We start from the raw sequence: 18,377 nt of genomic DNA on the forward strand, positions 1-18,377 counted from the left end.
TCTCAGTTGCTGAATTTATGCTAAAAACAAAACAAAACAAACAAACAAACAAAAACAACTCATGCAACCAAATATGTTTTTAGTGATACTGAGCCTCCAGTATTTTCATCAAATTTACAGACTGGCCACTTCTTTCCTAAAGTTAGCATAATGTACATTTTGATCACAGAGAACATCCATCCATCCTATACTGTAAAGACAATGGAGTTATATAAAAACTGGTGCTTTTTTTTTTCTTTGAACTTTTTTTCAGTTCTTGGTATGATTTCTTGAACTGTTCCATTTTCAGGGTAGAAACAAACCGGTAGGGATGGAAAGATACTCATCTTTAAATTTCCATATTTAAAAAAAAAAGAGAATAAGCCAGGCATGGTATCTTATACCTATGTCCCAGCATTTGTAAGGCAGAGGTGAGAAAATTGTCACAAATTCAGTTATCCTGATCTATATAGCAAATTCCAGCCCATGCAGAGCACAAGACTACAGAAAGAGTGAATGAATTCCCTTTTCAAATCCAAAAATGTAAGGAGATTGTGATTATAGAGGCTAAGCTGAGGAAATAGTTTAGCTATCTAGTGGCAAGAAAAAGTTTGAATGACCCCTTTTCTCACTCATATTTGGTGCTGAAGTCCCTTTCTCTCCAGGTAGATTCTTATTTTCTGACTAATGTCACTAACAGATAGTCTCAAGCATAACAATGCTTATTTTACTTATATTTGTTAGTTAAAATTCATAGAAGTACACCCTGAGAGAAAAAGGATTACTGTTTACTGAACTAGCTCAAAGCTTGGAACTTTTATAAGTGCCTAATAGCAATTATAATAGTGATAATACTAATAAGTCTACTAAATCAAGATCTAATATTTTTACATAAAGCTATCCTTAGAAACAAATTAATGTTTTTATTGACTTTTTTCAATGTTAAAATAGAAATTCAAGGCCGGGCACCTGTAAGGATTCAGGAATTACACTGTCCTGCCCCTGTCACCTGGCAGAATGCACTCAGGCAGTACTCTGGTCAGCCAGGGCTCCATGAGTACTAGTCTGCAGGCAGGTGTAAAGGACCCCCTTAAAAGTCAGACCCCTGCCCACTTACCCTCTCTTTTTCTTTCTCTTTTGCCCTCTCTTTTGCCTTCCGGCTCTTTTTTCTCTCTCTCCTGGTTTTGGTTTGCCACCAGCTACCCCCTTCTTCTCTCCTCTTCTCTCTGTCTCTCTCTCTCTCCTCTTCTGTTCCTGGTTCCTCTATGTCTCTTCCCTTCCCCCTCACTCCCCTTTCTAAATAAACTCATTTAGACTAACATACCTGGCATGTTAGTCCCTCCTCCTCAGTCACCCTCACCTGCTATGGAACCCATATGGTCCCTTACCTTGGGACCCCACTCACTTGGGACCCTCACTCTGGACCTCCCTCCATTCTCCAGCTTTTATTCCTATAACTGTACCAAAGGAACAACAACACCCATGCCTTTAATCCCAGTACTCAGGAGGCAGAGGCAGACAAAGCTGTGTGTGTTCAGGTGAGCCTGGTCTACAAAAGCTAGTTCCAAAACAGTTAGGGTTGTTACACAGAGAAAACCTGTCTCAAAAAACAAAAAATTAAAAACAATGTCATTTTAATACTATATACTAAAATTATTGTTAATTTTCTATTACTGACACATCCATGTCTGTATTATTTTCAATTCTCACTTCAAAACAAAACAAAACAAAAAAAAAAAAAAAAAAAAAAAAAAAACTGCTTTGCTTTCCTGCCCTTAACTGAGACACCTATTTACCTATTTTGTAAGATATTCTTGTAGGGCATGATGGCTTACTCCACTCAAGTTCAACCTGAGATGTATTGAACCCTGCCTCAACAACAAAATAGGGGCCGGAGATAGGGCTCAGCAGTTAGTTTGGTTTTCTGCATCCATTGGTTGGCTCACAACTACCTGTGATTCCAGCTCCAGGGGATACAATGCCCTTTTCTGGCCTCTGCAAGTACTCATGTACACACATACACGGGGGGGGGGGGGGGGGGGGGCAGAGACAGAGAGAGAAAATTAAATCTTTTATAAAACAGAGCATGTTTTCTCATTAAAAAAAACATTATATAAATAAAAGGTTGGGGGGGGGGGGATAGGGAGGAGCTCTCAGGTAACAGCCCAGCAAGTGAAAATATGCTAGGTAGAATTGTAAGTTAGGTTAAGCATCTGTCCTTTCTAGCCACCCCACCCCAACTTGGCTCCATGCTTCTCCCATCTCTTTTGCAAAGATGGATCTGAAGCACTTACTACTATGTGTCAAAGATGGATCTGAAGCACTTACTACTATGTGTAAATGACCAAAAATGCAAGGATTAATGAATATGGCTCTAAAGCCAAAATCCTAGCACCAGAGAGGAACATAAGGTAGGTGGAGATAGGAGTGCAGTGTATTCAGTCAACAGTCATGCTGAGGACAGGATCACCTTTGTCTGAGCCTTGGTAGAGGTAACGACTCTTTGGTGGACTGTCTGCTTTTCTTTTCTGATCTTCAGCTTGAACCCCCACTATCTGTCTCTGGGTTTTTATTATTCATGCTACAAAAACTCAAGAAATTTACAAGCTAGTCCTCAGGTCTTTCTCCTGCAATTAACCTTGGTGACTTCTAAAGACCTTTTGGATTATATTGCTGCCCAGATTTGTCATTCAGCAATAGACTTAATAGAATTATAAGGTCTGGTCAACCAATCCATTGCATTTTACTGAAGTATTAAATGAAAAAAGTTTTTTGTTTTGTTTTCCAAATAGCTTAAATAGCTTTTAAGCCACAGTCCACAACTTCCACTATGATAATCTGCTTTATTTTAAATGAAGTTATAAGGCCTCCACTTCCTGTGAGAACCCTATATGAAACTGTACTATAGCTAACCTTGCTTGTTCCTTTAATTGAAGGTTCATCCTATTTAAGACCTTTTGCTAGGGAAACTCAGGTTGGCTCTGGTGTCTACTAGTTGTACAGGGAGCTCTAAGGATGTAGCTTTTGTAGGTTGTCATTCATGATGGAATGAGCTTATTGATGATGCATCCATGCTCCCAATATTCATACTCCTTCCTCTAAGTTCCCCAGTAAACTAACTCACTCTTTCTCTAAAGCTGGATGAGGTTGGACTACTTCTTAGGTAGGTTGTCATTTGTTTTCTGGGATTTTTGAGGTTTACCTCTCCCTAGTAAAAAGTCACATAACACAGGACTCCTCCTACATCAGCAGTGTACCCTTTAATTTAGTACAAAGATTCCTTCCAGTCTGTCAGCTTTCAGCATGTAAGACAGCATCCTACTATCTCCAAACTTGGTAGTCTTTATCTTATCCAGTCCATGAAGGCATAACTTCAGCCAGGGAGTTTGTCCAAAACAGACTGATTGATCATCACTAACATGTTGTAATTCTCTGCTTTGAGTATCACATTTAGGCTTTAGTAGGGCATATGAATTCCTTCATAACTTGCATGGATATCCCCATTTTCTTCTCTAATGACCCCTTCATCCAAACAAGGGGCACTTTGTAATTTTTCAAATACACCACACTAAGTACTGAGTGCCAAGAACTAATCCAAACTAGGGAACACTGGTCAATAAGCATGGCAATTTTAGATAAGATACAATGGAGACAATGAAATGGATGTTGGGCAGGAGGCATCACCTACTTTTAGATGTACTGCTCAGAAATGGCCTGAGAGGGTGACATGTGGACTTAAATGACAAAGAGCTAGTAAGCAAAGGGCATGCCCAATACCATTTCCAGTTAGATGAACACACGACAAAAGCCTCCTCCGACTGAGAACTAGCTTGACATTTTTTAAAAGTTAATAAATACCTGGTGTGTCTGAATGCTATATTTTTCTGTATTTTAAAGACAAATGGCATTTCCTGAATGATTGTGAGACTGTCTTTTTCTAGTTTACGTTTTAAAAACACCTTTGAGGTTAGCGCAAAGACCATCTCTACTCCTGAAATGACGACTTGCTGGGACAGTTTCAGAATTCAGGGACTTAAGAAAGGGCGATCACCTAAAACCCTTGCCTCTCCATCACTTTCTGGCGAGGCAGAAGCCTCCGACGTGGCGCTCCTACATCAATTACCACTTTGGGCTGCTCCCGCTTCCACCTCATCAAGGGTCAAAGTTGAGTGTGAGCGGGTTTAGTGCGCGCCAGGGAGCTGACAAACCTAGGATGCACGGGCTGCTGTCATGGAGAAGGTTTCTCACTGGCACGAACGGACTCGCCACAGGTAACCCTCAGTTACCCACACCACGGGACCCGCTGGGAGAGCGCGGGTCGCAAGCTGCAGTCCCGGCGGCCTCAGCACCGGCTCGGATCCTTCCGCCCCGCTCCCTCTCGTCCGTCCCCGCCGGCCGGAGACCCGGGGCTGCCCACCAAGGGCCCGAGATAGGTGTCCTTTAGAGCCCGAGGTCCACCTTCTTATCGCATTCCCGAAGAGGGGCTACTGCGGGCTCCAGAGGAGAAAGGGACTTTTTGAGGAGAAAAGCGGAGGCAGACGATGAAGGGAAGGCGAGCTCAAGTAGGCGATTTTCGCGCGCTTTGTCGCGGGGGGTTGTGGGTAGCTCGCCGGGAGGGAAAAGAAAACCCCGAAGCCGGGTCGCGCCGCCCGTCGGGCCGGAGGGAATGTTCGAGGACGAGCCCCACGCCGAGGGGGCGGCGGTGGTCGCCGCGGCCAGGGAGGCGCTGCAGGCCCTGTGCCAGGAGCTGAACCTGGACGAGGGGAGCGCGGCCGAAGCCCTGGACGACTTCACCGCCATCCGCGGCAACTACAGCCTGGAGGTGAGCGGCGGCAGGTGGGCGGCGGCCCCGACCCTCGCCAGGCCCCACCCCCGGCCCGCCCCCGCCCCAGCGCATCGGGCGGCGGGAGTTCCCCCACAGACAGGGGTCTCGGAGGAGTGCGGGGAGGGAAGGAAGGGTGTAGCTCGGCCCACCCACCCATTTGTTTTGAGCTGGGAAGCCGAAGCCGAGGAAAGGAGCTGCTCCTTCCGAGTCCCGCTCCGCTCCGCGCTTCCCTAGACACCAGACTTCCAAACTTGATTTCTGCGCGCCGCTCAGCGCCCCAAACGGCACGGTTCTGCCGTTAAATCGATCAGACCTGATCCTGTGGTACAATGAATTGCTCATCGCTGCTCAGCCCTTTCGATTATGTCTTCCCCACCCTTGTGGAACACTTCTGGATCCCCACTCCGCAGAAGAGAAGGCGGGGTCGGAAGAGGTTAATTTGGCACCCAAGGTGACACGGTTTGTGGTGCAGTCTGGCTCAGTTGTATGAGCCATTTAACCTCCCCACCCCTTCTGCCTCATAGGGTGCAGCACTGAGTTCATTTATACCACTGTGGTTTGAGCAAAGTCGGCACACACAAAGCTTCTCAGTCCCATGTTCCTCTCTGCCAGGTCGTTACCGTGGTCTGGCGCTGAATAAAACCAATGGTGGTTGTCACTATTAGATTTTCGCACTAACTCTTATAATGTCTTCATAGCAGGTTAGTGACCACTATACCTGTTTTCTTGGTGTTTTCACTGCCCAGGATTGTTTTGCCTAGAGTCACTCAGATATCGAAACTTGCATAGGTATATAAGCTTAGTGTAGAAGTATAATTGTGATGGCATGTACAAGTGGAATTCATGGGCTTGGGGGAGGGGAGCGAATTCAGCATATCAAAAGTATTTGGGGAAAATTGCATTTGTCCTGAACATGAACATACTTGTCATTCCACAAACAATATAGTATGATTATTTACATCAAGTAATCAAGAGATGATCATAGGTTCTGTGCAAATGCATTGCCTTTTTAAATCAGGGACTTGAACATCCTTGGATTTTGGTATCTTCTGGAGTGCTGGAATGGGATGTTATAAAAGCTTTCATTATACACATGGGCTGAATTCACATATAGACTGTTCCTCTGACTTGGCTACCAGTGAAATAATTGCTGGACTCACAGGCATGGAGTTGGAAATAGGGAGTTGACTATTGTACATGTGTCTCTACTCATATAAGAGAAAAGTACCTGAGACAACCTTGTTTCCAGGAAAAGGCAGAGTAGACTGAATTAAAAAAAAAAAAATAGTGCTCTTCAAGGCTAGAGAGATGGCTCAATGGTTAAGAGCACTGGCTGCTCTTTCAGAGACCCTGTGTTCAAGTCCCAGCAACCACATGATGTCTCATAACCATCTGTGATGAGATCTGGTGCCCTCTTCTGGCCTGCAGGGATACATGCAAACAGAACACTGTATACATATCTGAAAAACAGAGAGAATATGAAAGGATAGGAATGCTCCAGGTTCAGTGAGCTATTCTTGTCTCAAAAGGCCGAGGTTGAGAGTGACACCCAACATTTATCTCTGACCTTCACTTGTGACTACGTGAGTGAGTAAACACATTTACACAAGTGCACATACATGCAGACATACACTATACAAAAAAGTAAGGGAAATTTTAATGTCATCTCAGTTGAAAATGTTTTTTAGATATCTGTCTGAGAAAGCATTCTAATCTCCCACACCTTTATTTAATTTTCTTAAATAAGCATTATAAGTACAGTCTGTGACCAAGTCACTCAAACTAGACTCTTGTTTCAGATTTCTAAGTATGCTAAACTCAGTCCAGAGAAGGTTGATGATCTAGATTCTAAAGAGATGGCTCAGAGGTTAAGAGCACTGTCTTGTTACTCCAGAGGTCCTGAGTTCAATGGCTCTCATAATGAGATCTGGTGCCCTCTTATGGCAAACAGGCATATAAAGTCTTGAAAGAAAGAAAGAAAGAAAGAAAGAAAGAAAGAAAGAAAGAAAGAAAGAAAGGAAGAAAGGAAGAAAGAAAAAGAAAGTGAGCAAGCAAGCATAACTATTTGAATTGAGTTTGGAAGTATTCTGTCCTGTATTTGTTTGTTCTTTTAGTTGTTGGTGAAAGATGCTTGGAGAACAGGCATCTTCCTGTCTCTACCGCCCCTAAGAACCCTTTCTGCAGTCTCCATCCACCTTACCTAATCCACCACACAAGCCCCTGCTGGCATTCTCCCTTTACTCCCCCAACTTACATTTTTTAGCAGTTTGCTATTGAGCAGTTTTAAAACTTCCTTCGTGAAGTGTTTTTATTGACTTCCAGTCAAAGTCAGTTACTACACTGTATTTTTTCATACTTTCTCTTCAATTCTTACAACCTAAATTCTTATCAATTATAGAGAATAGTTTCTATTCTTAACTTTAGATTTGGAGATTAAGAACCACCTTTGATTTTGTTTTGTTGTTTTAAGTATTCTACCACTGAGATATGTCCCACCCTCTCACAAAAAAAATAAAATTTTAATTTATAGGGGGGGTTGGCATGTGCTGTGGCACCTGTGTGGAGGTTGGAGGACAGCTTCTGTTGGGCCAGGTTCCTCCTTCCACATTTACATGGGTTCCAGGAATCAAATGGAGGTCTCCAGACCTACATAGCAAGTGCCATCTCTCTGGTCCTGTATCTGTAATTCTTTTTAGTATTACTGTTTTTTTTTCTTTCTCTTTTTTTAAGATTATAGTATAATTACATCATTCTCCCTGTCCCTCCCTCTAATCCCTTCTCCTTTATGTACTTCTCCTTTATGCTCTCTCAAATTCATGGTCTTTTTCTTTAATTGTTCCACATGTGTGTGTTTGTCTGTGTGTATATATTTCTAAATATATAAATACAGTCTGCTCAATCTGCACGTTTATGTTTTCTAGGTTGACCATTTGATGCTGGAGAACCAATTGGTGTGCTGTTTCTCCCTCTGTTAGTGTTCCTCGGTTGCCTATAGTTCTTTGTCTAGGTTCTTCCTTCCATGTTCCATGTCTATTGGTGTCATACTTGTTCAGGTCTTGTTTATGCAGACATGTTAGTGTTTGTGTCTGTAGTGTTTCCTTCCTTCCTTCCTTCCTTCCTTCCTCTATGTAGTCCTGACTGTCCTGGAACTTGCTCTGTAGACCAGGCTGGCCTTCAACTCAAAGATCCAAATGCCTCTGCCTCCCAAGTGCTGGGATTAAAGGCTTCTGCTACCACTGCCCAGCCTGTATCTGTAATTTTTAATCATCAGACTTAATTCCACCCAGTCATGAAGTGTTTCCAGCTTGAAAACATTTGAAGTCAAGAGCAGAAAATTAAGTGTTGAATTACCAATCATTACTTTTTTTTATAGCTTATAAACTGAGATATCTATGGTGGTGGTAAACTATGCTTAATATTTTAAAGATAACTTACTATGGGATAAATAATGCTCCAGATCTTTACCTTACAAAATGACATTTTCATTCATATTGTGGGTTTTAGTATTAATATATTATTATATATCAATATATTAATATTTTGACATGTGACTCTCTTGAAAACTTTCTACTATATATTTTTTTCTCTGCCCAAATGCTTAAGAAGAAACATAAAACTTAAATGACAGAATAAATACCATCAAGAATGTGACTGCTGTTTTAAAATAGAAAGATGTCAGGTGGTGGTGGTGGCACATGCTTTTAATCCCAGCACTTAGGAAGTAGAGCCAGACAGACCTCTGTGAGTTCAAGGCCAGCCTACAGAGCTAGTTCCAAAACATCCAAGGCTACACAAAACTGTCTCAGAGAGAGAGAGAGGGAGAGAAAGAGATTTTAGTAGAATTCTTTCAATAAGGCTAAAGTTGAAATGAAGAAATGGAACTTTTTTTAGAATTAGAAATTTAGGATACTTTCTGATTTTTCATGTTCTGGTTCTAAGAATTGGGAGGAGAATGTGGAAGTCTGTACTGATGTTTGAGTCTGTATTAGCTTTATTTCTTCTTGGCTTAGACAGATGAAATTATAAGGCCTTTTCTGTATAATCATTTTAAGGTGTCTGTACTTTTCTTGCATCTGCTTATAGGGAGAAGTCATACACTGGCTGGCATGTTCTTTATATGTTGCTTGTCGCAAGAGCATCATTCCTACAGTGGGAAAGGGTGTCATGGAAGGAAACTGTGTTTCACTGACCAGAATACTGCGTTCAGCTAAATTAAGGTAAAACATTAGAAGTACTAAATTTGGGCTAGAGAGCTCAGTGGGCCGAGTATCTGCTATAGAAGCATGAGTACTGGGTTTTTGTGCTCTGAAGCTTCAGTGCCAGGGAACAAGGCAGACCAGTCCTGGGGCTTGCTGGCTAGCCAGTCCAGTCAAAGTGATAGCTCCACCTCAAAAGTTAAGGTGGAGGTTCTGGAGAGATGGCCCAGTGTTTAAGAGGGCCTCCTGTTCTCCCAAAGAACCTGAATTTGGTTCCCAACATCCAAATCGGGGCTCATAACTCCCTGGAACTATATATAAAGTTTAAAGGGTTCTGACACCTTTCTTGCCTCCCCAGGCACCTGCTTAGACATGGCATGTATGCACACTCACATGTGCATACACAAAGATAAATTTAAAAATAAATTCAAGTGGAAAAGAGATTGAAAGAGATATCCCAGTGTCATTTTCTGGCTTCCACATGTAGCTACATGAACAAGTGTACATGCATACATGCACGCATGCACACACATAAACATATATCACATGCACATAGAGTCATAAATTTCATTTTCGGATTCAGTTTCTCTCATTTTAAGTTTTAGTGGTATTTCTTAATTAACTGATACAGTTATAAACGTCAGGGAACTTAACACTTAAAGTATTTTTCAAATCTGCCATCTATATTCTAGTTTTGTTAGTTGATCTAATAATATTCCTGGTAGCATTGTTTTTCTTTGAAAACAGTTCCCAATTTTGCATTAGTGCTACATTCTCTTATGCCTATTTATTCCCCTTTAATAAGGAATATTTCTATAGCCATTGTCTCTGATGACATTATTAGGATTATAGGCTTGAGCCACAATGTTAGTAACAGCCAGTTATTATAAAGATGTAAAAAATTATGTGGCAAAAAAAAAATATATGGCCAGTGATGAGAAAAAGATGAGATTGTTTCTATAGCAGTGGATAGGTTTTGCTTAGTTTAAAGTTACCATAACATTAATTTTCATTATTATCAATGACATAAATTGAGATCTATGAAGATTCTTTAATCATCTTGACTTTATTAATTTTCCATAGAGCTAAAATTGCTGTGATTATCTTTTAATTTTTTTTTCTTCCAGATAAGGTTTCTCTGGAACTCCTTGTAGACCAGGCTGCCTTGAGCTCAGCAGTCTGTCTGTCCCTGCCTCCCAAGTGTTGGGATTAAAGGCGTGTGCCACGACCACCCCACTGTAATTTTTTTCTTTTTAATTAGAGTGAATTGGAACTATTTCTACCACTATTCCCTCCAGAATGAGGCTTGCAGTTGTTTATTTATTTTTAGTTTATGTACATTTGTGTTTGACCTGCATGTATGTCTCTGTGAGTGTGTTTCATCCTCTGGAACTGAAGGTACAGACAGTTGTAAACTGCCATGTGGGTGTTGGGAATTGAGATCTGGTCCTCTGGAAGAGCAGCCAGTGTTCTCAACTATTGAGCCATCTCTCCAACTCCCAGAATGGGGCCTTAATAATTGCCATTCTTCTATTCTGGATACACAGGGGTAGGAAGTAGAAATGATTTCAAATAGTTTTATCAGTCAAACCCTCTCAGTACCCCAGAAGTGAACATTATTACCTATCTGAGTCTGGATTATTGCATTTCTTTGTTCCCTGCCCAGATAAATAGTCCTATGTGATTGACAAAGGAGCAAGTAAAAGGCAGAACTAAGATCTACAGAGTGATAGTAGTGACAAGTTAAAAAATAAATGTCAACTATATGATGGAAAACAGGACAACACATTGACAAGATGACCAGAGTCAGTAACACTAATGAGATGAGCATGAATATGTCACTGTGTATAGTTGTCCTAAAGACTTAAAATCACTGTATGCAGTTCTCCAATTTCAGAATCCGCAGCTTGTGTATATTTAATCATAAAGAAACATCAGACAAAGCTCAAATGAGGAGCAATCTATTTTAAAAGAGGGCTGGGGGGTAATTGTAGATTTTATTTAAAATGTTGCCTGTTGGGCTGGGGAATATAGCCCAGTTAATAATGTGCTTACCTAGTGTGCCTGAGGCTCTAGTTTTCATCCCAGGCACCGTGTAAAAGCTGGCTGGCGTGGCAAAAGCCTGTCATTCCAGCACTGGGGTGATGAAGACAGGAAGATTAGGGATTCAACATTCTTGGTTACATAGCAAGTTCAGAGCCAGCCTGGGCTACAAAAGACCTGTCTCTAAACAACAGAATTACAACTTCAAAAATTAGATCAGTACATACCATACCCATAATAAAATTTTCAAATGAGTCAAATTTACCTGTGGACAATTAACTGATAACTTAAAAGAAAAATTACCAGGCTGGAGAGGTGGCTCAGGGATTAAGAAGAACGTTGCCTATTCTTCCAGAGGTCCTGAGTTCAATTCCCAGCCACACATGGTGGCTTACAACCATCTATAATGAGATCTGGTGCCCTCTTCTGGCCTGCAGGGATACATGCAGGCAGAACACTGTATTCATAATTACGAGTATTCATAGTTACGAGTAGGGTTTTTCCTGCCGGCCTGGACCCGCTGTGCCCGCCCCAAATAACACACTGAGACTCTGTATTAGATATAATGCTGTTGGCCAGGTACTAGTTTCTTATCGGCTAGCTCTGAGTATTAACCCATTTCTATTAATCTAAGTATTTCCGCGTGGTATCATCTTACCGGGGAGTGGGGCCGGCATCTGGTCTCCCTGTCTCTCCATGTTGACTCCTCCTTACTACTTTCTCCAATTCTCCTTGTCTCCTAGTCCTGCCTATCTTGCTTTCCTATTGGCCAACAGTGCTTTATTCATTAACCAGTATGAGAAACATTTACAGAATGACATCTCCCATCACATAATAAATAAATTAAATAAAAAATTACCAACTATTCCTCTATATAGTACCAGATGTTTAATAAAGTGAGCTTTTGACAGTATGAGTTTTCAATCTAAGACCACCCTAACAGAGAGTATCCCCATTATGAGAAAGTAGAATAATAATCTACTATGATTTTTCTAAGTATCTACATACTTTATTTTTGGTGAAGATGCCACATATTAGAACTCAAACACTTAGCACACCTTTAATCCTAGCACTTGGGAGACAGAGGCAGGACCGCAGGGCTACACAGAGAAACCCTGTCTCCAGAAACAAACAACTTTCCATTTGGGAGGCTTATTTTTCTTCAAACTAACTTTGAGAACCTATAAATTGTTGAGAAACATTTACTTTATAAATTATATGTAGATCATTGCCTAGGTGTAGAGGAGGAAAGAAATAGGGGCTTTTACTATCTGCTTGCATCATAGAAGATCACTGTCAGTCTCCATGATGATCCTGGGAACCAGTGCAATTCATAGCACTGGGAGTGAGGGTTTATATTGTTTGCTTTTTCATTGATTTAGGTTTTTTAAAACAAAGATTTTTAGTTATGAAGAGAATGTGTCATCATTTTCAGTCCATTATATGAGCTCATTTTAAAGTTGCCTTTTCTTCCTTTTCTTTGAAGCTTAATACAGTTTTTTAGTAAAATGAAGAAGTGGATGGACATGTCAAACCTACCACAAGAATTTCGTGAACGTATAGAAAGGCTAGAAAGAAATTTTGAAGTATCTACTGTAATTTTTAAAAAATTTGAGCCCATTTTTTTAGATATATTTCAAAATCCATATGAAGAACTACCAAAGTTGCCACGAAGCAGGAAGCAGAGGTAAGACCTTTAATCTCATGTATTTGTAGTGCAAAATTATTAAATAAGTTTAATGAGTCATCTGTCCCCTTGAGTGGAGTTTTACACAGAATTTGACCCTTTTATTTATATTTGCTTTTTCAATGCTTAGCAAGTTAGTCAAACCAAAAAAACACGTTGTGTTTTTGTTTTTGTTTCCATTTTAGAAGGATTCCTTGCAGCGTAAAGGATCTCTTTAATTTCTGCTGGACACTCTTTGTTTACACAAAGGGTGAGTACATTCTCAGTGCCTTACGTTTCTACTTTGGGATTTGGTATGTTTGACATGAGAGGTTCCTGGATTTTAACTTGTTTTTTTCTTATAAAGGTAATTTTCGTATGATTGGGGATGATTTAGTAAACTCCTATCATTTACTTCTGTGCTGCTTGGACTTGATTTTTGCCAATGCTATTATGTGCCCAAATAGACGAGATTTGCTAAATCCATCATTTAAAGGTAAAATATTTATTTTAAAAAAGTAATTATTAATTCTTAGAAAAAGTGTAAAAACTGACTGTTCTTTTTCATCCTTCCTGTTCCCTTCATGGTCTGTCAAACTAGGTTTACCATCTGATTTCCATGCTCCTGACTTCAAAGCTGCACAAGAACCTCCCTGTATCATTGCTGTACTTTGTGATCTGCATGATGGACTTCTAGTAGAAGCAAAAGGAATAAAGGAGCATTACTTCAAGCCATATATTTCAAAACTCTTTGACAAAAAGGTACTAACAATTAAATAAGATGTTTAGGGGTTGTTTGAGATGTCTTGCTTGATCTGTCCAAACCCCAAGCAGGGGCCCCTCCCCTGGAGTTGCCTCGGTAAGACTCTGTCCCTAAAAAGCCCACCACTGGCTGCTCCATGCCTACCCAGGGCATTAAAAGCCTCCACCTCTGCGGTCACTTCTTTGTTTCCTGCTCTCTTCTGGGGCCACCCAGCAATGCCTTTTCTCAGATTAAACCTGGATTTATTAATTTGGTTTGATTGGTTTATTACATCAGCGGTGGTGAGTTTGGGGATTTTAAACTTAATGGGTCAGCAGAATCTTCTGAACATTGTAGGACCCATGGTCAGATGCCCCATGTCTGGGGCTAGAAGGATGTACTTACTACTCTTGCAGAAGATCTGGTTCAATTCCCAGCACCCCCAACAGTAGCTTATAACCTCCTGTAACTCCAGTTCCAGGGGATCCAATGCCTTCAATTCCCAAGTTTCAGTGTCTGCTGTTATGTTAACATTGCCCTCTAGTCACAAGAGAAACTGAGTGTTTGAAGAAAGTGCTTAGTTATATGTTGGGTCAAGGAAACGCATTGCCAATAATTTTAGGGGTTTCTGACAGACCCTGCATTCTCCTAATAAAGGGTTATGAAAAACATGAGTTCAGAGTGAGCTGACTGATTTTCTGTCTTAAATAGTTCTGATGAGTGCTGTTTACTAAAAACATTGTAATAGTATAACAACTATTGCTTTGTTTTTCTTTTTTTGTTTTTTTTGTTTGTTTGTTTGTTTTGTTTTTTGTTTTCTTCACAGTAGGTTTTACTAGTTCTGGTTGTCCTGGAAATCACTGTATGGACCAAGCTGACCTTGAAGTCTCAGAGGTCTTGTTGCCTCTGCCATAAGTATTAAAGCAAGTGCCACTAGAACTATTAATTTAATTCCATATAAATAAAGCAGATAACTGCTTATAGGCTACTTTCATGCATTACATGCTGTACCACTGAGCTAACTACCCTAGCCCCCTAAATTTCCTTTTAATATTTTTCTTTTTCTTTTTCTTTTTTTTTTTTTTTTTTTTTTTTGAAGCAGGGTCTCGTGTAATTTAAACTGGCCTCAAACTTACTGTGGAACCAAGGATAACCTTAAACTATTGATCCTTTTGCCTCTACTTCTCAAGTTCTGGGATTGCAAGCATGTGATACACCACATCTGGCTCTCCTTTTAAACTTTTTGCTTACTTAAAGCATGTAATAGTAATTTTAGTTTTCCTTTTCATAGACTAGTGTTTATTAATGGATCTTTTTCAGCAGAACTCCTGGTGAATTTTTTTTTTTTTTTTTTTTTTTTTTTTTTTTTTTATGCTTTCTCAGTACAGAGAGTAAATGTCAGTGGAATGCTTAGCTAGAAAAGGAACATCTCTATCACATCCTCTTGCAAGGCTCAGGGATCATTTAAAAGTGGTGGGGGAATTCTGATATCAGAGGTCAGGGAAGACCAGAGCAAAACAGTATCTTTGGAATATGCCAGAACCATTCCACTCAATCATTCAATGAGTTCACAGCAGCTGTGGTTGCCTGTACATCAGTCCAGTCAGCACTTTTGTATGGGATGGGAAAAGCCCATTCCTAACCAAGGAACTGTGGTTAGTTGACAGCTTCAGGGTAGAAAGAGTCTGTGTTCTTTAATGGTGTGACTCATGAAGAGTAAACCACACTCCAGTGGATGACCTTGCTCTCAAGTTTATGGGCTCTCAAGTCAATGGGTTATTTTAAAAAGTAGAGGGAGGTGGGGGGGGGGATTTGGGAGGAATTAGTAAGAGGTAAATATGGTCGAAATACCTTGTATGCAGTTCTTTAAAATTAATGAAAATATTTTTAAATTTTGAAAAGAGCTACTATAGACTGATCTTGCAGTATTTTGAAAATTTGCCTTTAAGGCTGTGTATCGCAGTGTTCAGTTAGCATGAGTGAGGTCCCAAATTCAATTTTCAGCACCATTAAAAACAAAACCTTTGATTTTACTTATTTGGGAAGATGGGGCTAGAGGACGAAAATATTTGACTTTAAATTTGTTGTAATGTTCTGTGATAGAGATTTTACTAGTCTAAAATGTCATTTTTAAAAATATTATTTAATTTTTTTTGTGTGTATGCCTAAGTGTGTCTGTGTGTTGAGGATCCCTCAGAGGTCTGAAGAGAAGACAGATCCCCTACAAGTGGAATTATAGATGATTGTGAGCCACCATGTGGGTGCTGGGGACAGAATCCAGGTCCTCTGCAAGAACAGTCAGTGCTGCTAACTGCTGAACCATGTATAAGAGCTCCTGCTCTGGAATTTTTAGTAATTCTTTTTACATGTGTTATGCATATGTGAAATGTTACAGAAATCTCACTAAATTATTTTTTTGTGTCAGATTTTAAAAGGTGAATGTCTCTTGGACCTTTCCAGTTTTACTGATAACAGGTAAGTATTTAAAGATGAATGTGGTGGTGCACACCTGTATGTAATCTCAGTACTTGGGACTCGGGGGCAAGAGGATTAGAAATTCAAGGCCAGCTTTAGCTACAATAATGAGTTTGAGGCCAGCCTAGACTACCTGAGATCTTAAAAACAATAGGTAAATATCTAATACAAATAGTGGCTGGCATGTCACAGACTGGTGATAATGATTTGTTGAAATTAGTTAAGTGAAACATTAAATATCAAGGTAACTCCTTCAAATTCAAGTCTCAATTTAATGGCATTTTGAATGGAATTGTTATTAAGCTTTGTTGGCTAGATACATTTAAGAAACATTGGCATTTGAAACAACTGTACTCCCCTGGGAATTCAGAAATACACTCAAATGGCATCTGTGTTTAATATATTCTTCTAATTAATCGACATTAGCAATTGAGAATGCCCTTATTTCAAAGCCACTATTTCCTTGGTGATCAGATAATACTATCTTTCCTGGAATTAGCCTCACTGTTTTAATATTAAATATATGGTCTCTTTTCACTTGCACTTCAAGATAAGTTATTGCTGTGACCAGCATGTGTGTTCATAACCAGGTAGGAACCTCTGATATTAGATAAGCAAAGGCAATAAAAATACAAAGTCATCACTTTTCCCAAGCTGCAGGCTAGATCTGTCTTCATCTGAGATGAGTCTGTCCCACAGCTCCGTTTTATTTTCTTTGCAGCAAAGCAGTGAACAAGGAGTATGAGGAATATGTTCTAACTGTGGGTGACTTTGATGAGAGGATCTTTTTGGGAGCAGATGCAGAGGAGGAAATTGGAACACCTCGAAAGTTTGCTGCTGACACCCCATTTGGGAAACTGACTTCAGAGGCCAATGTGGAATACAACCTTCAACAACACTTTGAAAAGGTAATATAAGCTAGTCAGGCCTCAGTTCTGAATAATACTTGTCTTTTCTCTGTGTAAGTCTACTAACAGCAGATGCATCTTTTAAGTTAAATACTGAGTTTCTATTTCATACTTCCTATGAAAGCTCTGAAAGGTAACTTTTAAACTTATTCTTGCTATTAGTCATATTTTATGTACATTTTCCAATAATACCTGGGTTTATATGTTTTTTGATATAAAACTTCTGCTTATTGCTTCAGCTTAGCCTATGTTATGTTACTTCAGAATTGTAGTTTAGTTCCCTGTACTTAACACAAACTGCTTTTTTCTGACTTTACTGTGTAACTGTAGATTGGAGTGTTGAGGGTCAAGGCTTAATTCCATGTTTATATGTGAGATTTATTAGAGGACAAAGGCTAATGGAAAATTCACTCCTGCAGAGAGTGGGAGCATATCTCTCAGCTCTTACATTAACTTCATTAGCACAGACAAATTTTTTACTATCTGTGCCTATTTCCTCATGTGTAAAATTAAAATAGATTTTTAGATATGTTGTATGAGGTAAAATGAGCCTACAAATATGAAGTATGATTCTGTTGTACAAATGTCATTAGCATACTATTGCTGGACATCTGATGGCTGACCTGAAAAGGAAGAAAAGTAATAAGTAAATATGAATAGAGAAGATGGGACATATACTCCATCAAATATAGAGTCAGAGGTAATAACTCGATAATTTCACACATTTTCCTTTTCTGACAGAAACAGTCATTTGCACCTTCTACCCCACTTACTGGACGGCGGTATTTACAAGAAAAAGAGGCAGTCACTACGCCTGTTGCTTCAGCTACCCAGAGTGTAAGCCGTTTACAGAGTATTGTGGCTGGACTGAAAAATGCACCAAGTGAACAACTTGTGAATATTTTTGAGTAAGTATAATATCATTTTCCTGAATGTTTTATTAAATTAGATACTTTGTTCAATTATGTTTTTAATAGAGTCAGGGTTTTTGAAAGTGGGAGTGCGTGTGTGTGTGTGTGTGTGTGTGTGTGTGTGTGTGTGTGTATACATAAGGTCAAATGCTCTTTAAAGACCATCCAATAGGTAAAGAATAGAAAGGAATGTTGTTGGGAAAACAAAATATTCTTATGCAGAAGAAAAATGAAGATAGTATACAATATTAAAAAATGAATTCGGAGCAACTGAGATGGCTCAGAAGGACTACATTCATAATCTTTGACTTTTGCTGCTAAACTTGATGATTTGATTTTGATGCCCGGTATCCACATGGTGCGAGGAGAGAGCTGACTCTTTGATGTTCTTTGCCCTCCACATGTGTTCTGTGATACACAAGTGCCCCCTCACACATATACATGAAATAAATAAATATAATAAAAAATAATAAATGCTCCTGGGCCAGAGAGATGGGTCAGCAGTTAATTGCACTTACTGCTTTTGCGGAGATCCTGGGTTTCATTCCTAGTACCTACATCAGGCTGAGACTCTCTTTGGCCTCTGTGGACACTGCATGCATTTGGTGCACAAGCAGGCACCAAATGTGTGC

General features: G+C 39.9%; 1 protein-coding gene across 1 annotated transcript in view; it reads left to right on the forward strand.

Annotated features, from left to right (window-relative positions):
- Positions 1 to 4,330: 4,330 nt before the first annotated feature.
- Rbl1 (RB transcriptional corepressor like 1) overlaps positions 4,331 to 18,377 on the forward strand; it is a 51,494-nt gene continuing 37,447 nt past the window's right edge. The window contains exons 1-9 of the mRNA XM_051187697.1: positions 4,331 to 4,801; positions 8,888 to 9,021; positions 12,530 to 12,730; positions 12,916 to 12,980; positions 13,077 to 13,205; positions 13,311 to 13,471; positions 15,877 to 15,926; positions 16,648 to 16,834; positions 17,576 to 17,742. Coding sequence (XP_051043654.1) covers positions 4,646 to 4,801; positions 8,888 to 9,021; positions 12,530 to 12,730; positions 12,916 to 12,980; positions 13,077 to 13,205; positions 13,311 to 13,471; positions 15,877 to 15,926; positions 16,648 to 16,834; positions 17,576 to 17,742 — 1,250 coding nt within the window. The 5' untranslated portion in view covers positions 4,331 to 4,645. The remainder of the gene's footprint in view (positions 4,802 to 8,887; positions 9,022 to 12,529; positions 12,731 to 12,915; positions 12,981 to 13,076; positions 13,206 to 13,310; positions 13,472 to 15,876; positions 15,927 to 16,647; positions 16,835 to 17,575; positions 17,743 to 18,377) is intronic.

Source organism: Phodopus roborovskii, unplaced genomic scaffold (genome assembly GCF_943737965.1).
Source record: "Phodopus roborovskii unplaced genomic scaffold, PHOROB, whole genome shotgun sequence".
In the NCBI taxonomy this organism is placed as follows: domain Eukaryota; kingdom Metazoa; phylum Chordata; class Mammalia; order Rodentia; family Cricetidae; genus Phodopus; species Phodopus roborovskii.